The sequence below is a fragment of the Corapipo altera genome, unplaced genomic scaffold, assembly GCF_003945725.1.
Source record: "Corapipo altera isolate COAL_440 unplaced genomic scaffold, ASM394572v1 61129, whole genome shotgun sequence".
Taxonomy (NCBI): Eukaryota; Metazoa; Chordata; class Aves; order Passeriformes; family Pipridae; genus Corapipo; species Corapipo altera.
The window spans coordinates 934664-957172 of NW_020884955.1; the positions used below are offsets into that span (position 1 = coordinate 934664).

A 22509-nucleotide genomic window follows, 5' to 3' on the forward strand; every position below is an offset into this window, starting at 1 on the left:
GAGTGGCTGTCTCCATGAGTGTGACACCATAGAGGTCACAGTCACAGCTGCATCAGGTGGAGGGACCCTTCACTTGGACAGCCCTAAGAACAGGACAGGACAACAAGAAGCCAGGACAACAACAGTTTCTGTAAAGATATAATGAACTTGTATGAAAAGTTACAGTTCAGAGTTCACAGGGATTCCTTGGCTTTTAGTTACTGCAGAAGATGCAGTTTCCACTGTAGATTTTTACTGAATTTTGGTGGAGTAAGTACATCTGGATCTGAAAGGCAAATGGAACAAGTGTCAGAACAGGGGGTAACAGCAATACAGGTTCTTCAAGAGCTGTCAACTACTTAGTTCACTTTTCTTTACATCAAAGGAGACCGAGAAATCTCTCAACATCTGTAATTTCCCTTTAGTGACTGATCACCAGCCTGCACAGAGGAGTGCTGCCAGCAGAGCTGCTTACACAAGAAAATCTCTGGGTGACATCAATCCCCTCTCAGTTATTGTTACTGTTCAGAAAGAAGAAGCAACGAGCAGTGTCACAAAGCAGAACTCCATTCATTCACCTGTCACTGGGCAATCACACACAACAGCCAGCTCTCTCTGTCTGGTGTGAATAAGAGCCACAAGGTTTTTTCTGGAGCCAGCCCTGGCAAGTGGCAACAGGCAAGTCACATCTAGAGGTTCATTAGAGGATTTCCCCAGGCAATTCCAGGACTAGCAGGGGAAGAGACTGTAGGACTAGTGGGGAAGAGGGAAGACAGGGTAGTTGGGACAAGCTCTTGCTAGGTCTCTCAGCCCTAATTTTGCATTAACTGCAAGAACTTCAAGACGGCAAAGTGACATGACAGGCTGTAGCCTGCCCTGGTCAAGACCCTGGCCTGACTGCCAAAGCCAGACAGAAAAATTCAGCAGGTAAGTTACAAGAAGAATTATTTAACACATTCCTTAAGAAATGAGATTTTCAATTCCCTTGCAACAGACTGACATTACACAGGAAGCCAGGAGCACAACTGAGACAGTTTTAGCACAGGAATTCGGAATAAATAAACCTTGTTAAGATGGCTGCTCACTTGCCATGAGGCAGGACAGTACACTGCAAAGAAAAGCAAGAAACGCCTACAGCTGAATAACTGGTACAACTGCTGGCAGGTAGCAATGGTTGGAGAGCCTCAAAGCCCACTAACCTCACTGACATTTCACATCCACACCTAACTCAGAGCCTCAACTAACCTTGTACAACAGGAGGCATCATCCTCTTCTGCTGGTAGGCAGCCATAATGCTGTTTGCAGTTGAATTGGGTCCCAAGGCCTGTAATAAGAAGCAATAGCCATGTTCCAACCTGAACTAAGCAAGGCTAAGAGCAGGGATACCCTCAAAGGAAATTCTGCTGTTAGTGTCCAAAAGCAGAAGCACCTGCCTGCTGGAGACCTCAGAGTACAATGTAACCAGGAATGTGTGATGAAGTCCAGTAATATCTCAGAAAAGTTAAAATAGAGGAAGAAAGAAAACTGCTTTCGCACAGCTCTGAAGGACACAGAACCCTTATCCCAGCACCAACTGCTTCACAGCCCTGTAAATGTCATGACTTGGCAGTACTAATTTCATTACAGCACCATCAATATTTAAAGTTCTTTTGGGAGTCTCAATTCCCTGTCATACAGAGGAATGTTAATCTGTCTTTACGAGTCCTGCTGATCAGCAGTTAGGGAGAAGATGTTGGGGAACATCTTGTGTTCACTGTGAACGCTCAGAAATCACTTATTAGAAATAAAGACTTTTACTCTGGAAGGGAACTAACTACAGTCCTAGTGATTTCCTTATTCTGCATTAAGCTGAAACTTAGAAACCTGACATAAGCCTTCTTTTTGCAATATACTCCTTATGATATACTGGTTCAGACTAAACTGACTGGTCTGGTAGCTTTTCACTTCACAACACCAGGTTGAACAACCACTACTCTTGTACTTAAAAGCTATGTTAACACTTCTACCATTAGGCCTAAAAGAGAAAACAGTGTTCCCATGTTCTACAAATGGCTTAAAATAAAGTTTACAAAAAGAAGTCACCACTAGGACAAGGTAACACAAGCCTCAGGATGTCCAAAGTGGCATTCAGTGCAAGGACACAGTAGGCTATACCTGTTGTACACATCTAGTGTGTACTGACTTGGCAGATACTGCACAGAATGTCTACTGAACTTCTACAGAAAAAAAAAGCAAACCAGATTTTGAAAGCCAGGGAAGGATTCTGGGCTCTTGCTGAGTAATACAAAATACTGGTAAACACTTGGTATTGTATAGCAGGTGTGACAGGTATTGTGGATGAGCACAGACCAGGTTGACAGAGCTCTGCTGCAGGTCTGGAGTCCAGATTTCTGGGACTGAGGTCTCCATCAACTGCAAAACCTCTTCCAGGACTTGCTGCAGTGCCCCAGCTTGTTCATCATAACCAAAGAGCACAAGCTGCTTCAGAAGGATGTGTATATCTCCTGCAGGAGGGAAGAGAAACACAAGCAATAGCAATTAACACAGGTATGCTAAATGAACAGCTGCATTTCTTTGCTATCAGTGCATAGGAAGGAGAGTGGCCAACTCAGAGCTCATTCTGTCCCTATCCCCACAGTGCTGGAGTACAAAAGCAGGACAAACCTGTAGCGAAACAGACAAGGCCTCGCTTCTCTGCTCCCAAATTTCAAATGCAGGGAGCTCACACTATCACATGTTCTTCCAACCACAGAGCCAGAGGAACTAAACCAAAGTTCAACATAGATAGTTGTACGGACCAGGCAACTTTTCCTTCCAACACACACAATAAGAAAAAGAGGGGGCACAGTGCCTCAGCTGTCCTCACAAGCAGAGTGGATTAAGACCACCAAGTGTCCTACCCTTCACAGACTCAACAGCACGAACATTTTCTCCCAGGACTTCCAGAAGGGCAATATCTTCAAAAGGACTCCCCTCCTTCAAGCTGTATTTCTTACGCTCTGCCTTGCGCCGATTCTTTGAGGATCGCCTGAAAAGGAGAGCACTCAGTTACAGGATGCACAGCAGGACTGGCTGTTAACAAAGTAAGGCTGAAGGAACATCAACAGTGTGCATGAGACTTGTTGTTCAAGTCCTTACTTGCTACAGTGACAGGGGACTGTGTAAACTTCAGCACTGTGACAAAGTTTTCAGTGCTACTCAACCCATATCCTTTGTGGTCTGAAACACCAGACAGGAGTCAAACTGTTTCTCTACCACAAAAAAGACTGCTCTGTGTTCCAGCAAGGTTAAAGCATGACTCTAAGCACAAAGCAGTAGTCACTATCAGGCAAAGATGAGCTCCACTTGAAACACTGGTATCAGGGTTGGCACTTGTGTGTGCACATTTTAATTTTTGCTGTCTCCAGAGCCTCTTACTCATTATCACAGGAAAGCAACTTAAATCATAGGCCAGACTTAGCTGTATAATGTTCCCAAGTGATCAGCACACTCTGGCACAGGTGTGCTGAATACTAAGGCTGCATTCTCTTTCTCTTTACATCTGGTCTGCAAAAAAAAAAAAAAAAGTGCCCTAAAAAGCCCACAGTTTTCGCACAATTGTATTTTTCAGCATTTCAGCTGGGAACTCAGAAGTGGTCCCACAGACTACACCAGCCTGTAACACACCCCACCCTACACTGCAGCCCATATTCTTAAGAGCACTGAAATACAACGCAGACACCCGCTGTGGGAAGACATCGGTATGAGATTTAGCAGCAACCCCCACACACCAAGTGCAGAACCAGGGACAAAGAACACAAGTCATGCGCAAAAGCTGTTAACGTTTGAGAGGCTCTGCCTGTATTCTGTGTCAAGCTTTCTACAGCCAGCTATTTTGGCAACATGCCCAACACCCACAGAGCCAGATCCTGCCCAGAGTCTGTGCTCACAGCTCCTCTGCTGGGCACTCAGTTGCACTAGTAGCTTCTGGCATTTTCTGCTCTTTCCTTTCCAACAGGAGTTAAAATAACTATGAAATGCCTGTAATTAAAGCAGCTTCAAGGCACACACAGCTGCAAGGAGGAGCATTCTAAGCACGAGCAAGCTGACCTGCCAAATGCTGATGCCAGAATAGTCACTACCTAATTTGGAGGCAGATACCTACGCTGATATCCTTGAATTGCTGTGTGAATATTTGCTGTTCATGTCACTGGCTGTCACAATACTGCTGGTTTCAGAGAAAAGCTCCAGTTCTGGGCAATTTGGCACTTCATAATCTGCAAAACATGGTAACAATTGTCACAGTATGGAAAAAGATCAGAGTTATTTCAAGCTATCTCTCTGGGTGATCAATGTAGTTTGCTGGGCAGATTCATTCTACCTGCTGGTGTTCTGGAGCATTATGGCTCTCAATCCCACTCAGCCAGCACACGAGAAGAAACAGCAATTGTGAGAACAACACTGCTCCTTTTCCCTGGTGGGGACAGTGATACTGAACAGCAAAATCAGAGGGATGGCAATCTCAGCGCAGCAGATCTGCACCAGGACAAAGCATTCCGCTTTCAGAAAAATCCCCTCAGCCTGTGTGAGCTGGCAGGTGAATATGGCTACAGGTACTCAGCACAAAGGACATGCAGAGCACTGCCTCACCCAGCCAAGATGGCACTGTGGAGACAACGCTGTGTTATTCTGAAGAGCTTTCAGGTGCGTTTTGATCCCATGAAAGCTGTTACACAAGACAGCACTGAAAATACAGAATAAGGGAGGCAAAACAACCACATTCCAAGTATGGTATGAGCAGGGTGTGAGAAGAGTGCTGTTCTACTGCTGGAGATGCTACTGGAGCTGGGGGAGAGCACAGCTCTACCAGAGCAAAAGGAAACCACAAAGAAAAAGATGATCACAGTTACTTATGCAGGATAAAGTCATATGCACTTCAATACCAACCCTGCAGGCTCTCACAGGCCTTCTCCTTCAGCTCTCGGACCACTTGCAGGCGACTCTTATAGCGAAGAAATGCTGTTTTCTGAGAATCTAGGAAGATCAGCTGATTTTTCTGAGCTGCTCATTGAGAAAATCAGAACATCAACATTTGTGCAACAGAAACAGAAAAGCATTTTTTACACAAGCACAGTCCTCAAGAAGCTCAGAAGTCAGGTACAGAGCACACAAAAGGACTCAAGTAGAAGGAAATTCAAAGCTTATAACACAGGAGACCACCAAACAAGATACACTTGGATGTGGAGTGAATTAACCTGCCATACAAGTGTTTTCTAGAAGAAGAGTCTTGTTTCTGATACACGAAGACCAGAAAGTTCTGTGGCTAAGTCTCTTTCCATTAATTAGATTTAAACTAAAAAAAAAAAATTAAACTAATAAAGTCCATAATCTGAGAAGAAGAACAATGAATAATGGTAACAAAACATCTTCTCTGGATAGGAGAATACAGCTACCAAGTATTTTTTTTCCTCAGAACTACTCAAAACTTATAGCTGCTACCCATTTTCCTAGTTCGTAGCCCTGCTGCCACATGTGCTCTGGAACCAGGACTGTCCTGCTTGTTCATGGACATGCACACACAGACACCTTTTCAGTTTGTGACTGTGAGCTCTGGAAAAGCTTAAGAGGAGCCTGACTAAGTTAAAGAGAGCCCATGACACTGCAGGGCTTCGATATGCATTGAGTAGAGCCAAACGCAGCTAACTGAGATGCATCAGTTAGGTGGAACAAAGCTTCCACACAGCTTCCAGTACTGGAATGCTGTGACTTCCCTCAGACCCAGTAAAGACCTTCTTTAGCCTCTATAGCACAGAGATCAGATTTTTGCAGATTCACCTTCCAGAATAGCAGGTTTCAAGTTGGTCTCCAAGATATCCAGTCTACCATACTTGTGAATCTGGATTAGGGAAAGGAAAGAATGTATTATTTAAGGATCTAACCCAGATCACATCCCTTTGTTCTTGTACTCTAAACAAGTACTTCCTTTCCACAACAATTCTTGTGCTCTGAAATGTCTTACCAGCCTTAAAGCATCTTCCCAAAGAGCTCCTTCTAAGAGCAGGAGAACAGCCTCTTCATAGTCCTAGAAGGAAAGAGCAACCACAGGCTGCTATTGATGCTAGTAATACACATTCAGGTAGCAGCTATTCAGATGTATACTTCTGTGCAGCAGCATCACAGTCAAGACAGGAAAACGCTACTATGCCAGGTACTTTGAAGTGTTGACATAAAAAAGCCAAACAAGCAAACAAAAACCACAAACCCACCACAACTATGTTACTCCTCCCACAGTAAGGGGAAACCCCTCTAGAACTCTGTCTTCCTTACTCCAGCCCTCATGCTTCAGCTGTCTGAGACAAAAGGTTTCCATATCAAAGCACGGGCAGCTTCGTGAGTGGAAAAACTCAGGGACACAGCGTTTATCCCCACCCTGCTCACTGCATCACCTGGACCTGCTCTGCCCTCCCCAAGGGAGGGCACAGACTGTTTTGCTGTCAGCATGCATGGAGTCACATATGGTGCAGGAGAATAGAGAAAACAGAGATGGTGTATCTACCTGACAGAGGGTATTACTGGGGCACAGACACGAGGGTGATATGTTACCTGAGAGTACTGTTCCAGGAGTATGGCTGCCTCTGCATGCCTTCTCTGTTCAACTAGTTTTCCTACAAGAAAAAGTGGAGTTTCAGCTTTTCAGAAACAGCTAGATTTTGTGCCACAAAACTACAAAGCGGAGGAAAATCCCACTCACTGAAGCACTTCCTATTTGCTCACACACACACTCAATTGCTAAATTACAGCTGTAATTTAAGAAGGGCACCAGAAAAAAGTAATAAAGGCAAGACATGAAGGACTGAAAAAAAGCAAATACTGCAGTATCTAACTGTGGAAGACTACACTCCCAGAAGCCATATTCCCACTGTGTTAAGTCGGCCCTTCATAAACTTGAACTCTGGGTAAGGCTAAAGTCAGGACAGTGCTCCATTTCTCTTGCTGCAATATATGCCAGGTCCACAACACATCTCACACATGCAGTCTGAGATGCACTAGTGAGCACAAATTCTGAGACAAGCCACCTTTTTCTCCTGCATCAGGACAGCACAGAGTTTTACAGGTACCATGTGGTCCTAGCTGCTAGCAGGCTTTAAGGGGAAAACATTAAAATGCAGCTCTGAATTATCCAATAGCTTTTAAGATCTGTGATTAGCACAGTACTTGGATCAGTGATGTCCAGAGGCCTCAGTAATGTCACACACTTCAGAGCACGTCTATTCCCTGAGGTTAACCAAGGAGGCAATTTGGAAGAACAATTTAGCAACCAGTTGGAAGGAAACAACGCAAGAAGCAGTCAGCATGGGGCAGCCAAGGCCACAGCTAGCTTGGCAACTCCTGGGTGCCTACCAACACAGCTCCAACACATTTAGGTTCTTTTGAGAAACAAAGGTGATTGCACAAATCCTTGGGAAGCAGGGGATCTTTGTTCTCATTTAAGAAAAATGCTGCTGAATACTGAGGGTTTCACTGAGTTTTAGAAAAAACCAAAATGAACCATAAATAACAACAGCCACTTCTGCTCTGCACACTTCCATCTCCTCAAGGCCTACCTGCCATGCTCCGTGCCAGACTGGACAGCTTATCCTGTGTGTAACCAAGCCGTGATGCCATGCACAGGGCTTGCTGCCAGCTGCCACTGCTCTGAAAAGCATCAAGTGCTTTGGCAAAGATGCCAGCACGAGCAAATATCAACGCAGCCTGTTCATACAGCTGCTTCTGAATCAAGTACTCCCCATATGCATCACTGATATCCTGCAAGAAGAAAAATAAAAAGTTAGCTGTAAAGCTGTAGCAGTCCTCTGTTAGTAAATATTAAGGGCCCATCAACAAAAGCCCACTACCCCCTCCTCCAAGGGGTTTCCAGGCACAATGTTTCTACCTCATTTCAAACTTTTTATCAAGCCAAAGGCTGATGGTCAGCACATGGAGACATTTTGCAGGGCCAAAGCAAGTGACATGGGGAGGTACCTAACTCTCCAAACCAAAGGCTGGGTAAATTAGATACTGCAAGAAATCAGACCCTTCTTCCCCACTCACATGAGCAGTTTTTGTCAGAATGTCTCTCTGAACCAACTTACTTCAGGAGGCAAACACTGGCACAAGGGTACAAGCAAGCCCTGCACTTCTAGGCACAGGCTATTTGAAGCTCACTAGCTCCATAAGGAAGGGGCAGGTGGATTTGACTTGAAGGATACAAAAGGAATAACAGAAGACTCCCAATGAATCACTCAGGAACAGACGTCCCTCGTGAGTAAAGAGTCCTTTCTGCTTTCACTCTGTTGCAAATAGACCAAGTTTCTATATTTCCCCTCTTACTCAATCTACTCCTTTTACAAAGGCTTCTGTGTTGTGTATTTACAATAGCTAAATAAAATTATATTAAATGCATTTATATTTTATCTCAGCCTTGGGCAAGCTAAAGTTCTTCAGTAATACCAAAACCAACAAGGGACACTACATAGTACAAAACAGCACAGCTGCAAGTGTCCCAAGCTCTATAGCACTTTTCAGAACAGTTTAAGGATAACAAAGCATCTCCACACAATCTGCAAGCCAGACAGAGGTCAAGACAGGAAGAAGTCTTTCTGTGGTAATGGAAGTTCATCAGCACACCACAAGACAGTGTAGCACAAGAAACAGGAATTCCACGTGCTCTCTGGGTCATGGGACCAAAGAAATAACAGCCAGTCCTTCAGTGACCAGGCCCCATAGGGTTAGTCCTAATAGTCATTCCAGCTATCATCTCAGAGGAGTGTCTCAGACAGCACTGGAACAGCAATGACCTGCAGAACCTGCACACAAGCAGCTGCTGTTTCATTCCTGCCCTCATACAAAGTGCTGAGGACATGCAAACACCTGAATAAGAGATTGAAAAGCATGGACACTGCAGTGTCACATGCTTACACACCTTGTACTCCTGAGTGCTAGAGGGGTACAGCTTCAAGGCCTCACCATACAGATTCTGATCCTTCACCAAGTTCAGAAATTCAGAGAAGTGTTCAGGACCTGCAGAAATAATGTACTTTTCATAAAAATAAAAGAGAAAGCACACAGCCCTCACAGCTTTCCCAGACAGTCTGGGTTCATTACATCAAGAAGCAACTAGAGGTGCTTGGGTGGAAGAGCCAAAAAGCACCTGTTCTACTACTGTAAAATCAGGGTGTTCATTTCCTTGAGGTTTGCTCTGCTTTTGCCACAGCTACCAACTGGGCACAAGTCACTTAAGCAGGAACAAAACAAAACTTCTGCTTCATGATCACTCCCTGCACCAAGCTACCATTCAAAAAGCATGCAGCAGAAGTTCACCGTGCATTACCAGGAGGGAAGATGACCTTGTGCAATCCTTCTCTTTCTTCAGCTATTTTACCCAAAAGGCTATCCAAAATTAAAATGTTACACTGCAGAAATTCTCCTTAGGACACCTACCACATTTGCTGAGGTGCCCGAGAGCTTTTGTGTATCTCTTCAAGTGTCTGTCTATTGTATATCGCTGATAATTGGTTTCCATTTTCCGGAGGGTATTTAAGAAGGGCAAGTATTCTTTTGGGTCCTGCAAAGAATAGTAAGAACTGCAGTTGAGCTAATATGTTAAAATCCTTATTTGCCACCATCCTTACCAAGAGAGAGTCCCATATTTGAAAATATGTAATACCCTAAAAAAAGGCTTTTTTTTTTTCTTTCCAAATGTAAGTAATTTCAGAGATCAATTCTGTATATGTACTCTTACCAGGAATGATTAACTTAAATTACCTGCCTCCCACATAGACTTTGGCAGTATCTAAAGACTGGTGACATTGAAATTTCAAGGCTGTTATGTCATATCAGATATTAGTTACTATTAGATATTATCATGTATAAATTTGCAGCCATAAAGCTGATCGATGTCCCCCACACCAAAGGTCATAAAACCCATTAACACGAACAGGGTGTTCTAACTGATGGACAGCAGCCTTTACTGTAACATTAGGAAACTCTGCAGATCCTGATGGGCACTTCCACTCAGAGACTTCACATTAAACCTGTGTGAAGATACACACTGCTATCATGAGCACCACTAAATAAGCAAGAATAGCAAGAGTACAGAGCTGGGAATGGAAGGCATGCAGTCACAACACTTGAGACACCAGTCCCTCCCTTCCCCAGAGGTATTTTGCCCCACTGCTCTAGAAGAACACCATTTCACCTTGAGTACAAGTTTCCAAAGCTGTGCTCAAGAAGTACTAAGGGATGTAGAGATGTGACAGCTTCTGAGCACCACCCCAAGCACACACAGGACTTCTGAGCAACTGGAATCCTGCCTGGGTAGAGAGCCATTACTAACAGAATATGCACTCTCATCTACAGACTCCAAAGAACCTCTGAGAAAGCAAAAAATTAGTTCCTTCGCTGGAACTATAAGCAAAGACCTTTTGAGACTTCTCTGCCACCATGATGACTAAATCAAAGTCATATGTCCCCAAGGAATACTCATACAATTCGTTGACATCCACAAGGAAAAGCAGGTACTTCAGTGCTTCTTCTGCACTCACGGCTTTGATATCTGGAGTAATGCTTTCTGTAACAAGATAAAGAAGCTATGATAATATCTGTTACACCACCAGCAGTGGAACCCTGATGTGAAGGAAGGATGCATCCTCAAGCACAACCCTGACATCAGACAGGGACCCTTAAACTAACAGCTTATTCTGTCTTGCAGAAGGGGTTACTTTGCCTTTCCTGGGCAACTTCAAGAACCATCCCAAGCACAGTAAATTCTTGAATGTGCAACTGTGACAACTTAGAAGCATCAGTACAAAATAAACGTTTGCCAGCCTGACACACTAGGACTCAGAATAGGAACTCCCTATCCCATGCTTGGAGAACCAGAGTTCCAACTGGAAACCAAGAACAGGTCCAACTCTGGGGTATCTGCTGACAAACCTAGATAAAAGGATGAGCTGAGGGCATGGACAGGAGCATATCTTAGCTGATATGCTGCTGTACCTAAACACATAGAAGTTTCAAGTACATTTGTTTTCTGGCTGACTCCATAAACAGTCACCTTAAAATAATTTTCTGGGTGAGCCATGCTAACAAATGAAAGTGTTGAGGAATACATTCAGTGCAGGCAGCTCAGTGTGCAGCTGCAGTGGGAGCTGCAGGCTGAGCTCTGGGGGCCGTGAACTGCCAACCCTTTGGGCCTGGGGACCTGTGGCCCAGCCACGAGACCAGATGCTTGGAGACACAGCAGGAGCTGAGGACCACCAGACTTTTGTGGGGAGAGACTGTGAGGGTATAAAAGCCCTTGTAGGCCAGGGGGGTCCTTTGTTCAGGGTCCCTTCTCAGAGGCACCGGCTTGAGTTGTTATTTTGTTATTTAGCTACTGCACCAAGATTAAATTATTTTAAGGATCTGGACATCTGAGACTCTCCTGTGCGACACCTGGGGTTGAGCTGGTAAGGAAACCTGCTCTGAGTGTGGGGTCTGTAGCTGCAAAGGGGCTTCAGTCCCAGCTCAGGTGGTGTGAGTGTGACTGCCAGAGTGGCTCTTGGATGGTTGGACAGGGAAGTTTCCTTAACAGAAAGCTCCTGCAAACCACCCATTTTCAAAACTTTTGAGTTCTTGATACAAAACCTCGAAGATCATGAACCTTCTGGAGAGCAATTTCCAGTTCTGGTGGACTTTTCTTTACATGTGCTGTCAGTATTGATAGGCAATATCTGAAAAAAAAAAGGGAAGTAGTGAATGAGAAAGTGAGAAGGCAAACACTGCTTATTCCTTTTTTAACACGGTTTTTGCAAGTTCTAATTTATGTTTTAGTAAAAAAAAAAAAAAAACTTCTCAGACCTTTCTAAAGGAAGGTAGGAAACATGGGAAAAGAACAGAATATACCAGAAAGGTTTTTCTACTCAGCATGACTCCTCAAACATGTCACAAAGCTGGAGGTTTGTTTTGAGCACAATGAACTTCCTTACCATGCCAGCCAGCATAATGAAGAGAACACACGTCTCTCTGAAGGTTCAGATAGCTGGACAGTTTTCAAAAGGAAATTTGGCATGAAAATAGCCTATTTTATAAAATGAAAGCTTTGTAGGATGTTATTTTTACTTTGATACATTTCAGAGTTACTATTTCAAAACAGCTTTCCAGCTAAGGACATGCTTTGTTTTCTGAAACAGTTTGCTGAAAAGTGTCTAAATTCTCAGGGCTCAGCAGCAACTCACCACCTGTTGCTCCTCTATCCACTGTTTAACATGTAAGCTGCCCATACTTTTAACACCGTTTCACTAAACACTGTTATTATCCCATTTTCCCACCTTTTATCCTTGTCTGGTGTTGATTCATCCAAGGAGGATGGCTACCAAAAAGCTAATAATTCAGAAATATGCAGCTGATGATTTACAAAACAATTCAGTCTCAAACAGCTGAGATCTCTGCAAAAGGCCAGCTGCTTCAAACAGTCAGCAACCCACTGATATGGGAATCTTGCTCATGTCTCTCCACCCCCATACCACATTGATCCTAAATAGACTGTACTTCTTGAACCCTTATAAGCATCCTGCATCTGTTATTTTAATTCTGGTAGTAAAATGCTGTTTTGCTATCTGTGGAATTATCAGATGTTGTGGTTTCCAGGACAGCATCCTCAGCAGAAGGAAGGTATGGTATACCTAAGTTTTGTGGAGCACAAGCTCATCTCAGAGAACCTGAAGCAAAATAACTGATGTCAAAGACAGCTTTGCTTTCTGCCAATGACTTACTAGAAATCTCCCTAATGGTTCCCTTCACCTACAGGAAGAAAGTGCTCACTTTTGAGGGTCAATGTGTTCCATGGCAACCCTCAACACATCACATATGAGGTTAACTTTCTTCTGATCAGAATGCTGGCGTGGTTGGGTATTACTGCTACCATTCACAGATGGGTACATGCTCTTTGTGAAATCTTCTTCTCTAAATAAAAACAGATGACATGAATAACAGCAGTGTCCATCAGACAACCCAGAACAAAGACAATAACATTAAGAAATACAAATGCATGTAGAAAATTACTACTCAATAAAATAGCTGTCATGCTGTACTGACACACAGCCTGCCACTCTACCAGAAAGCTCTCCAAAATCTCTTATCAGTCCCAACTGATTGTCAGCCAAGAGAGGCATTAAAAAAACCCAAGCAATGGTCAGAACAACTACTTCAGTTGCACAAAAAAACCCTAACCAGTAAACAAGATTTACAAGATACAACTGTCTGCTGCTAAATCCAGTAGGGATTTATCCACCGAGCACTTCAGAAAAATAAGACATTTGCTATTATTTCTGGTCAGGTCAAAACTGAAAATAAAATAGAACAGCAACGTGATAGCTCCAGCTCCTAAACAATTACTTACTTCAGCAAGCTTCAGAAGTCCTGAAGCTACCAATGCCTTAGAGTGTCATCACTCAACCTTAAGAAAGAAGTCAGGGGACCTGATTTGGAAATCCAAGCAAGTATCTTGGCCTCAGGCTCTAGATAAGCAGTGCCATCTCGCTCCTCTTTATGTGGGAACAAAACTTTCTGTTCTCATTTACCGCTGGACAGCAAACCAGAAGACAAGTCAAAGCAGTCAGACAATGTATTAATTCCTTGCTGCAAAAATCTAATGGCTGCCTGCAAGCTGGAATTCTCAACAAGACACACTGTCTCTGAAACTACTGAGTTTACTCGGGCCTTTATGACTCAACATGCCAGATTTCTGACTCCGTGCACCCACACTGAAGACCTGCCAATATTTTGACAAAATTATGTACCACCACTGACTACATGCATGTTCCATTTGCAGAATTATACTCACTTCAGTTCTGTGAAAAATAAGTTGATACAGTTCACAGAATCTATTTGCCTGATAAAGGTTTCTGTGTTTTCCAGAAATACCTGAAATGAACAAGAGTATTACCAATGTTACTTTGAATATTCTTGGCACATTAAGTACAAGAAAAAATTCAGAGACTTTCTCTGAAAGTACAGGGTGAAGAAAATGCTAAATCTAATCTGCCTGCATGATGATGTTGCAGTGCAGAGCAGTGCAGGGCAGCCACCTCTGCTGAAAGCAGAACGCAGTGTTCAATGGTGATGGATTCCAGGGTAGATTAGCGTGGCAAACACCACAATAGAACTGGGCATACTTGCCTTGGGATTGTGGTCATAGAGAAGATTAAGGTTGATTCGCAGCTTCCTCATACACTGAAAAGCTTCCCTGAACATAAGCCTGGAAGAATGAGTCAAGTTGGACAGTTTACATAGTGGATAAGATGCAATATCCGCAAATAAAGACAACTGACTAGAGCTAAGCGCAAAACCAGAGGGAAGAGAACAGCCCATGCTATAAACTGTGTAGATTGCCTTCCTGAAAAAATGTGCAAAGTCAGCACTGTTCATTGCCAGCCCTTGCACTGGGACACACCAGCGTGCCAGGTCGATGAAGCAGTATGTAACTTGCATTATTTTCTCCTCGTAAAAAGGGAGTGCTACATTTTAACCTAATGGATCCATTTCTGTTTCAGAAAATTTCAATGTAAGTGAATTAAGTAAAAAATGGAAAACAGCCAGCTTCATCATGAAGTGATTGAGAAGTCTGGAGAATGAAGCAGATGATTTCTCCCACCCACACAATCTCCGCACATGTAATAAACACTTCAGTGGTGAAGTGAGAAGGACCTGGCACTGCTGAAAGATGGACTTCTAGCTGGTAGCCCCAGAAACAGTTTCGTTCCTTCTAATAAGGTCAATTCCCCTGAGTTTAGCCTCCCTCTCTTTTCCAGGTCAGTCAGCCTCCAACAGCTCAGACCAGGGGAGAGAAGACCCAAATACACCCGTGCCATTTACCTGTCTAGCCACTTCCGAATCTGGGCAAGAACCAGAGCTCGGTGGTGAACAGTCTCCAGATTTCCTCTTGGCATCTATAACACAAGATTCACACAGTTACTTATTTGTAGTTATTCTGCCTACATTGCAGGCAAAGTGAGGACTTGCCAGTTTTCTAGGCCTGTCTGGCTACTTGCAGGTGCATGGGCTTGTTTGTGCACTTCAAAGGACATGCAACTTCAGTGACTGTGGAAAAATATCTGAGAATTCTTCTCAGTTCAGAAACATTCCTTCCTCAGGAGGCTAGACTCCTCTCAATCAGGCAAGACTCAGAGCAATCTGATCAGGTTATTCAGGTTAGCCCTGCTCCAGGGAGGATGTTGGGCTCCACACTTCCAGTGGTGCCTCTCGAATTACATCTTTCTCCATTCTGTAAATCTCTGCTGGTTCTGAAGAGTGAGCTCAGCACTTCAGACAAACTTAGTGCCAAGGCTAATGGAGGGCTGCTAGCAAGTCCTAGGAAGTGAGTCTGAGGTTCATGGTGAGAAGCCACAATATGCAGCACTACACTGCCTTAGCCATTAAGAATTTGCATCGTCCTTCCCAGTTCTGTTCACACTCAGCTGCCTGTGCTGCAGCACTATAGGGCTGTTTGCATGATGGTCAGGTGCTGCCCACTGAGACAGCCCCCTACACACCCTGACAGCAGAGCTCAGCAGACATGGGCAGAGCACTGACCTGCAGCACAACCTTTGTGTCCTGGGGAACAACGGTGACGATGCGGGACCCTCGCTCCACCTTGCGCAGGGTCTCACTGTTGGGTGCAGCAGCACTGCTCAGGCCAGCCTGAAGGGCTAAGACAACATATTTATCAGCACACAGGGCACACTGCAGCACAGTGTCCCAGTAAGGCCCTGCTGTGTGGCTCTACGAGTTTGTACTGGACCAACTGAGTCAACAATACACCAGGGATCTCCAACAGTTCCTGACAGGATGAGAACCTCTCAGTGCCAATCCCTGCTGTACCTGTACACAAAGCAGAGCTATGTCCTCTATACAAGAGGATCACAAAGCTCAACAGAGCAGAGGAGAGAAGCACAGAAAGGTGTAAAGCACTATTAAGTCGTCATCCTGCCTTTATCAAGGTCATCATACTTCTCATAGCCAGATACCACCAAAAACTCTTTCTACAGCAATCCTTCTCTACCACACCCCCACAAATAGCACACAGACTGCTCTTTTTTTGGACATGGAGGGGAGGGAGCGAATTCAGGGCTAAGCTTTTGAAAATAGTGAAGGGACAACTACAGGACAAATACTGCTCCTTGTGAGAAGCATGTGATATATAAAGTCAGTTCCCTGCATTTCTTGCTCTCTGATAGATTTCTGAAAGCAGCTCTCTTACTCTCATCTCTTAAGCAGTTCCTTTGAGGGACCCAAATACAGCAGGTTTGAGGGTGAAATATGGGGACATCTTGTCTTCCTAGACAATGGCCATGAGCTACCAGCAGCAGGCAAACAGTGCTGACATTTACCTTTCACTGATAAGTTCTTTAAGCAGAAGCACTGACAGGTGTGGGAGCTGGTTGTCACCAACAAAAACTCACTGTATGTTGTGAATGAGGTGATGTTGGAAGCAACCTGTAGAAAAATGAAGTTTATAATTGTATAGACCAGAACACGAAAGCTGCCTTTGGCAGAAGAAAAGAGGATGCAACAAGGGACAAAAACTTTGGTACCTCAACATCATTAACAAAAAACCGGCATCGATCTGTGAGGCCCAGGATCACCTCCTGTAATAAAAAGGATGAAAACTATGAGCTATCAGCATCACAACCTCCAGTATTTTACAACACTGACAAGCACTGGATTGAAGTACCTTACAATTAGGTAACGAGTACGTCATGTGAATTACTCAGAGAAGCTGCACAGGAATTCATGCAACCTCTATTCCAGTAGGGCTCAAATTTAAACATCTTTAAAAAGTGTTGGCTGAAAATCTGCCTCCCCTGCAACTGCACAGTCATAAAACAGAAGCAGAAACCACACCAGATATTTAGGTTTTTCTATTCAGCAGCACTTTGGTGCAAAATACCAGAGGAAATGCAGCAGAGTATAGCAAAGCAGCTTCATACAGCATTCACCGGGATGCACACTGAACAAAAGAAACCCTGAAACTATCAGCAAAACAGCCATTCACTCTTAAAGCTGTTGCAGCTATCAAGAAACCATCACCAAAAGGAAACACCAGCAGTAGGAGATCTGAGTAATTCAGTGCAGCCATATTTGCTAATAGGTTAAGTTCGTATAAAACAGAGCAAAATACTCCTTTCAAACAGATCATGGCAGCGACTGCTGGAAATTTTCCATCTGAAATTTCCTGCTCTTCAATGACATTATTCATTATAGTAATAGACTGGGGTGATTGGGTGTTAACTGCAATCCATCAGAAATGGATTTGGAAGGCAAGGAAAGATATATTCTCAGGTCTGCACAGGGTCTTATGAGAAACACCATAAAGAAGTATCATTGGAGCCTGTGCAGAGGATCATGGTGCACTTTTGACACAGAGAACAACTGAGTCAGGAATTTAATCTTCTCACAGTCTCACTTACTTCATCACTGATCCTTGTGATAGAAGTCTGCACACAAGGGTAGGGGAACTGAACAGCAGAGCCACTGCTCGTCCGCCAGGGCTCAAGGACTGGTGTAGAAGCCTCTGAGAAGAAAAGAAGATTGAATTGTTTTCCAGCCAATCAAAAATTCAGACATGAAAACCACATGGCACAAGAAAATCAGAGCTGGGAATAAGCTACACTATCTGACAGAGGAAAGGAATGCCAAGACGGAAGTGCAGGCTCAGGAGACAAGAAGGCATTAACTTCTGGGGCTCAGTAGCACCTTTATTCCACTATGGAATAAGAGAGAAGTACCAAGGATGTGGCAGCCAGTCAGCACTGAACTTTGTGTGTGTGCATATATATATGTGTGTGTGTAAATATACATATATAAACACATACACACATACATAAATACATACATATATTAAAAAAGTTAACAATGTTAATTGCTTTCTCACACAAATCACTCATTTCACCCCATTTCTGGGAGCAGAGGGAGCATGAAAGGCAGCACCAACTACCCAGCAAGAGTCACTCAAGTCCCTGAAAGTCAAATCATCTCACTAAACCTTTTAAGAAATCTGTAATAACTACAACTAAGACTGGGTACTTTAACAGGGCCCAGCTTACCCCACAGGTATTTTAGGATGTGTCTATCAGCCAGCTGCAGAGCTACAGTTTTGGTCACTGGGCTGCAGTACAGACTGATCACTTCTCCATCTACAGGCGTAGACAACCTGAAGCAAGACAGAGGAAAACACAGAATATCAGTTACAAGAGATACACTTAAAACCTATATCCCACCTTTCTTGTGGCCAGATGGAATAATGCATATTTCCAGCACAGACAGATACTTTGTTCAAGTAAGGGTCTTCTGCAGTCTTTTCACACCTGTGCCAGCTGACACGAGCACCACAGAGCACCAGCAACTCCAGCCAACAGGCATTTGCCTAACTGTGCTGGATACTGTCTGCATGCCTGCAGCATTCCCAAACCCACACTTCTTTTGTTCTGTTCTGCAGTTCATGTGTAAATCAGCCTGTCTTTGCTGTGTGAGTGCTGCAGAAAGCAACTCTCCAGATCTCTGTGAAGCCTATTTCTGTACCCCGAGTGGCTTTTTTTTTTGTGATCTGTTTTAATTCAACTGGCCCCACAAAACCAGCAGGTGAGGAGGAGGAGAAAAGCAGTTACAAGGGCTACTAGTCCCCTTCTGGACTTTGATAATGGTGGGAATTCAGTGTCACGTCCCATCCTCCTGCCCTGAGGGCCTGGAATTCAAGGGAACAAAGCTATCCTGTACTGACACAGGCATGTTAGCATGCACACTGCTGTTAGGCTGGGTGTAGGCATTAGGACTACACCCAAGTGATGACCAGCAGGCAGCTTAAATGAGCTGTTTGGTTCTCCTGCAGGAAGGGAGCCAAATTCCCCAACCCACAGCCTCCAGGCTGCAGTCTAATAAGAGGCTGTCCAGAGGTGTTCTCAGACTTCAGCCACAGCTGACAGATTTCTAGTACCGTAAATTCAGGCACTGTTCCTCAGCTCCAGCCACGTGAGGCACTGCAGTCAGATGGTGAAGGACAGACTGAGCAGCGTGATGACCTTGACCAACCATCAGGAAGCTGCCATCTGGCAGCCAGGTGAGAAATCGGAGCCCCAGGGGATCCATCACTTCACTGTTTTCACGGCCCACATCAACCCTGTTACAAAATAAGAAAGACTGGGAAGCCAACAGAACTTGATTTCAGTAAGCCACCTCACTGGAGAGGCAAAGGTCTTCCTAGGCACAGCCAGCCTGGCTGCTCAGACATGCAGCATGGCTGGGAAGGCTCCAGTGCAGAAACACAGACACCCAAAGCATGAATCCTGCCACAGGCTGGGCTGGAGGCAAAGGATAAGGTCTAGGAAGCTCCTTTTGCTTTCCCTAGGTAGTACTGCTTCCATGCCAACTGCCTCAAGGAACAAATGAAGAGCAGAGTGAGATTTTTAACCTCGTCACTGTCTGCCATGCAAGCAACTCAGTTGTTCAGTGTGCCCTGATCATGGGCCTGGGCACTGCACAGCCGTTCCTTTGTGCTCCTGCTCCCAGAGACGAAGTGCAGCACTGGGCACAGGAAAGGCTATCTCAGGACTGGCACTGAGAGTCACTGCTTCCACCAGACAGTGACCTCAGTCAAGGGCACTTCTCAGCACTAGTTGCAGCCACAGTGTCAACAAAATGAAACCATGTTATCTGACAACCTCTTAAAAATCTTGAGACAAGTGCTCAGAGCTGTGACCTTTAAAGCACCCAGGTAGGCATAACGCTCTTCTCAACACTACAGCTGTATTAATTCTACATTACCTGTAGGTTTTATCCAGGTATGGTGTTTCCACAGCTGCTTTAAATCCATTTCCACCCACAGCTCCTAACTTGACAGTAGGGTCATTCACTGTACTCTGTCCTAGCAAACACAAAGCAGAACAAAGCAGAGTTTAGAGATCCTCTCAAGAGAGCCCCTTCCAGCTTCAATCTTATCAAAAAGTAGATCAAACTACATCAAACTATTAAAAAAGTCAGACAATTCCATTCCTACTTGTACAGCCAACACATAATTCTCATTAACACTCACGCTGGAGCAGACAGTTACCTTGCAATGTCACAGTACAAAACAGAGACAGCAGTAACAGCCTGTTTCCTCACAGCACACTGTATGTAGGACTGCTTTGGGAAGATTCTCAGACATCTCCAGTGCCAATCAGCAACATGCCATCAGAACAGATTACACAAGATACTGTGTGCTGCACTCAAGCTGAAGCTAGTCAGGGGGATATTACCAGCAAACAAGTATTGAACACTGTCTTCTCACAAAGTCAATGCACCACCAAAATGCTTCTTTGTCACCCACTGGACATGAGAGCAGAGCTTGAACCCACAAATAAACCAAACCACTAAAGGTTTGACTGGCTACCACTCTACTAGTCCCTCAGGGTACTGTTCTCAGGAAAACACAGGCTTTCTTTCAACAAGGTTGTGCAACATGCTCTCACCATATCTGTACACAGAGATTCTGTTATCAGCATCCAGGACAGCCATGTCCCCACTATGTTTGGGATCTGTGTGAAATGCAACCTGATTAACTGCCTGTTGGAGCTGGAGCTCATAGGTACACATGGGTGGAGGCACCACAGCATGCTGGAACACTGTGACAAGCACTTTATCTGTGGAAAAAAAAAGAGAAGAAAATCCAGGCTGCATCCCACTCCAATGTTAGTGAGGCTCTTGTTAGGTTCTTTACTGGTAGTAGGAATAATGTTACAGGAAAATATTTGCTGTGTTCTTAGCAGTTAACTTCACTGACCCACCTCTGAGGCTTCCACCAATTACATGGATCCCCTCAGTAACAGCTTTATAGAAACAACAGTAAAAGAACCATAATCCCATCCAGCCTGCATAAAAAAGGCTACTCCACCTCTTCTAACAGCTGCAAAGCTGTCCCATTGCTTACCTCCATCTATGACAGCCACATTTGCCACATGTTGACCGTTCTCTCCCATCCCATGGTCTGTGGCCCAATGCCAGTCATAGGAGAGGTAATGCCAGCCCTGGCAGAGTATATGCAGTCTATACAGGTTCTCTCGGTCCCACAGCAGTGACACCAACCGATCTTCCTCCAAGCTACCAAAATGCAGGCTTTGCTTCAGGTACCAGTGATAGTTTCCTGTGGTCCACAGCTGAACTGTAAGAAAAACAAACGGTTACTACAGACCAGTACTCCAGCTCAGACTCTTCCTTCCCACCACCACTGCTCTTCTAGGGGTGGGTTACATGCAATGAAAATAACAGTTCTGGCCTTCAGTCCATGAGCTGCATCACAAACACCCAGCACAAGAAAGCTTAACAACAGACTTTGTGCAGAAGAGTCAATCTCAGAATTCATTGACCTACCTTGTGAGAAGGTACCCTTGTTCCATGAAGGGTTCACACCTTTAGCATTCCATTCATACCACTTCCAGTTGCAGCAGCCTGGAAGACGCTTTGAGCTCAGGCTGAACTATCAGTTCTTCCTAACCAACTGTGCTGGTTTTGGCTGGGGTAGAGCTAATTTTCTTCACAGTGTCTAGCATGGGGCTGTATTTTGGATTCGTGCTGAACACAGGGTTGATAATACAGAGATGTTTTTGTTACTGCTGAGCAGGGCTTACACAGAGCCAAGACCTTTTCTGCTTTTTGTACTGCCACACTGGTGAGAAGCTGGGGCTGCCTGGGAGGTTGGGAGGAGACACAGCCGGGACAGGTGACCCAAACTGACCAAAGGGATATTCCATACCACATGGCACCATGCTCAGTATATAACATAGGAGGAAGAAGGAGAAAGGGGGGATGTTTGGAGTGAACGTGTCTGTCTTCCTACATAGTCATTACAAGTGATGGGGCTGTGCTCTCCTGGGGATGGCTGAACACCTGCCTGCCCATAGGAAGCAGTGGATTAATTCCCTGCTTTGCTTTTTCTGGCACGCACAGCTTTTGTTTTCCCCATTAAACTGTCTTCATCTCAACCCATGAGTTTTCTACCTTTTACCCTTCTGATTCTCTCCCCAGTCCTGCTGGTGGAGAGGTGGGTGAGTGACTATGTGGGGCTTGGCTGCTGGCTGGGGTTAAAACATGACACCAGCACTGCGGTCTCAAAGCCATTGGTAAGCCTCCACAGTGTCTCCTAACTTGCAGATAAGTACCCACTGCTGATCACATTTGTAGGCAACTGTAAGAGCCAGAGCTGCACACAGTGCTCTCACCATAACTGTTTGGGCTGGAGTTTTCCACCTTCAGGTCTTCCAGCCAGACAGCCAGGACTGTGGAATCCGCATTCCAAAGCAGTTCATTAACCTGCAGACACAAACATTGCTCTTACTGATATTGTTGCTCCCAACTTGTTTGCAAGACCAGGAGTTGTTCTTTATCTTCAATAATGTAAGGTGCACGGGTTAACAGACAAACACAGCCCTTCTGTATTGCCAAGCTCCTGACAGCTGGAGCAAGGCATCCTGAGAACCCCACAGCTGAAGAGGCCACAGA

At 44.6% G+C, this 22509-nt stretch overlaps 1 protein-coding gene across 1 annotated transcript in view; it reads right to left on the minus strand.

The window, feature by feature from the left end:
• Positions 1-124: 124 nt before the first annotated feature.
• The window catches only part of ELP1 (elongator complex protein 1), a 31314-nt gene continuing 8929 nt past the window's right edge, over positions 125-22509 (minus strand). The window contains exons 9-36 of the mRNA XM_027663674.1: positions 22230-22320; positions 20942-21172; positions 20484-20654; positions 19798-19897; positions 18971-19153; positions 18084-18190; positions 17448-17551; positions 16572-16625; positions 16368-16473; positions 15571-15686; positions 14854-14927; positions 14158-14236; positions 13823-13902; positions 12802-12942; positions 11626-11711; positions 10419-10567; positions 9439-9562; positions 8921-9018; positions 7563-7764; positions 6562-6623; positions 5978-6040; positions 5794-5854; positions 4906-5019; positions 4124-4235; positions 2880-3007; positions 2329-2483; positions 1225-1303; positions 125-265 (exon numbers count right to left, since the gene is read on the minus strand). Coding sequence (XP_027519475.1) covers positions 198-265; positions 1225-1303; positions 2329-2483; positions 2880-3007; positions 4124-4235; positions 4906-5019; positions 5794-5854; positions 5978-6040; positions 6562-6623; positions 7563-7764; positions 8921-9018; positions 9439-9562; positions 10419-10567; positions 11626-11711; positions 12802-12942; positions 13823-13902; positions 14158-14236; positions 14854-14927; positions 15571-15686; positions 16368-16473; positions 16572-16625; positions 17448-17551; positions 18084-18190; positions 18971-19153; positions 19798-19897; positions 20484-20654; positions 20942-21172; positions 22230-22320 — 3138 coding nt within the window. The 3' untranslated portion in view covers positions 125-197. The remainder of the gene's footprint in view (positions 266-1224; positions 1304-2328; positions 2484-2879; positions 3008-4123; positions 4236-4905; positions 5020-5793; positions 5855-5977; positions 6041-6561; positions 6624-7562; positions 7765-8920; positions 9019-9438; positions 9563-10418; positions 10568-11625; positions 11712-12801; positions 12943-13822; positions 13903-14157; positions 14237-14853; positions 14928-15570; positions 15687-16367; positions 16474-16571; positions 16626-17447; positions 17552-18083; positions 18191-18970; positions 19154-19797; positions 19898-20483; positions 20655-20941; positions 21173-22229; positions 22321-22509) is intronic.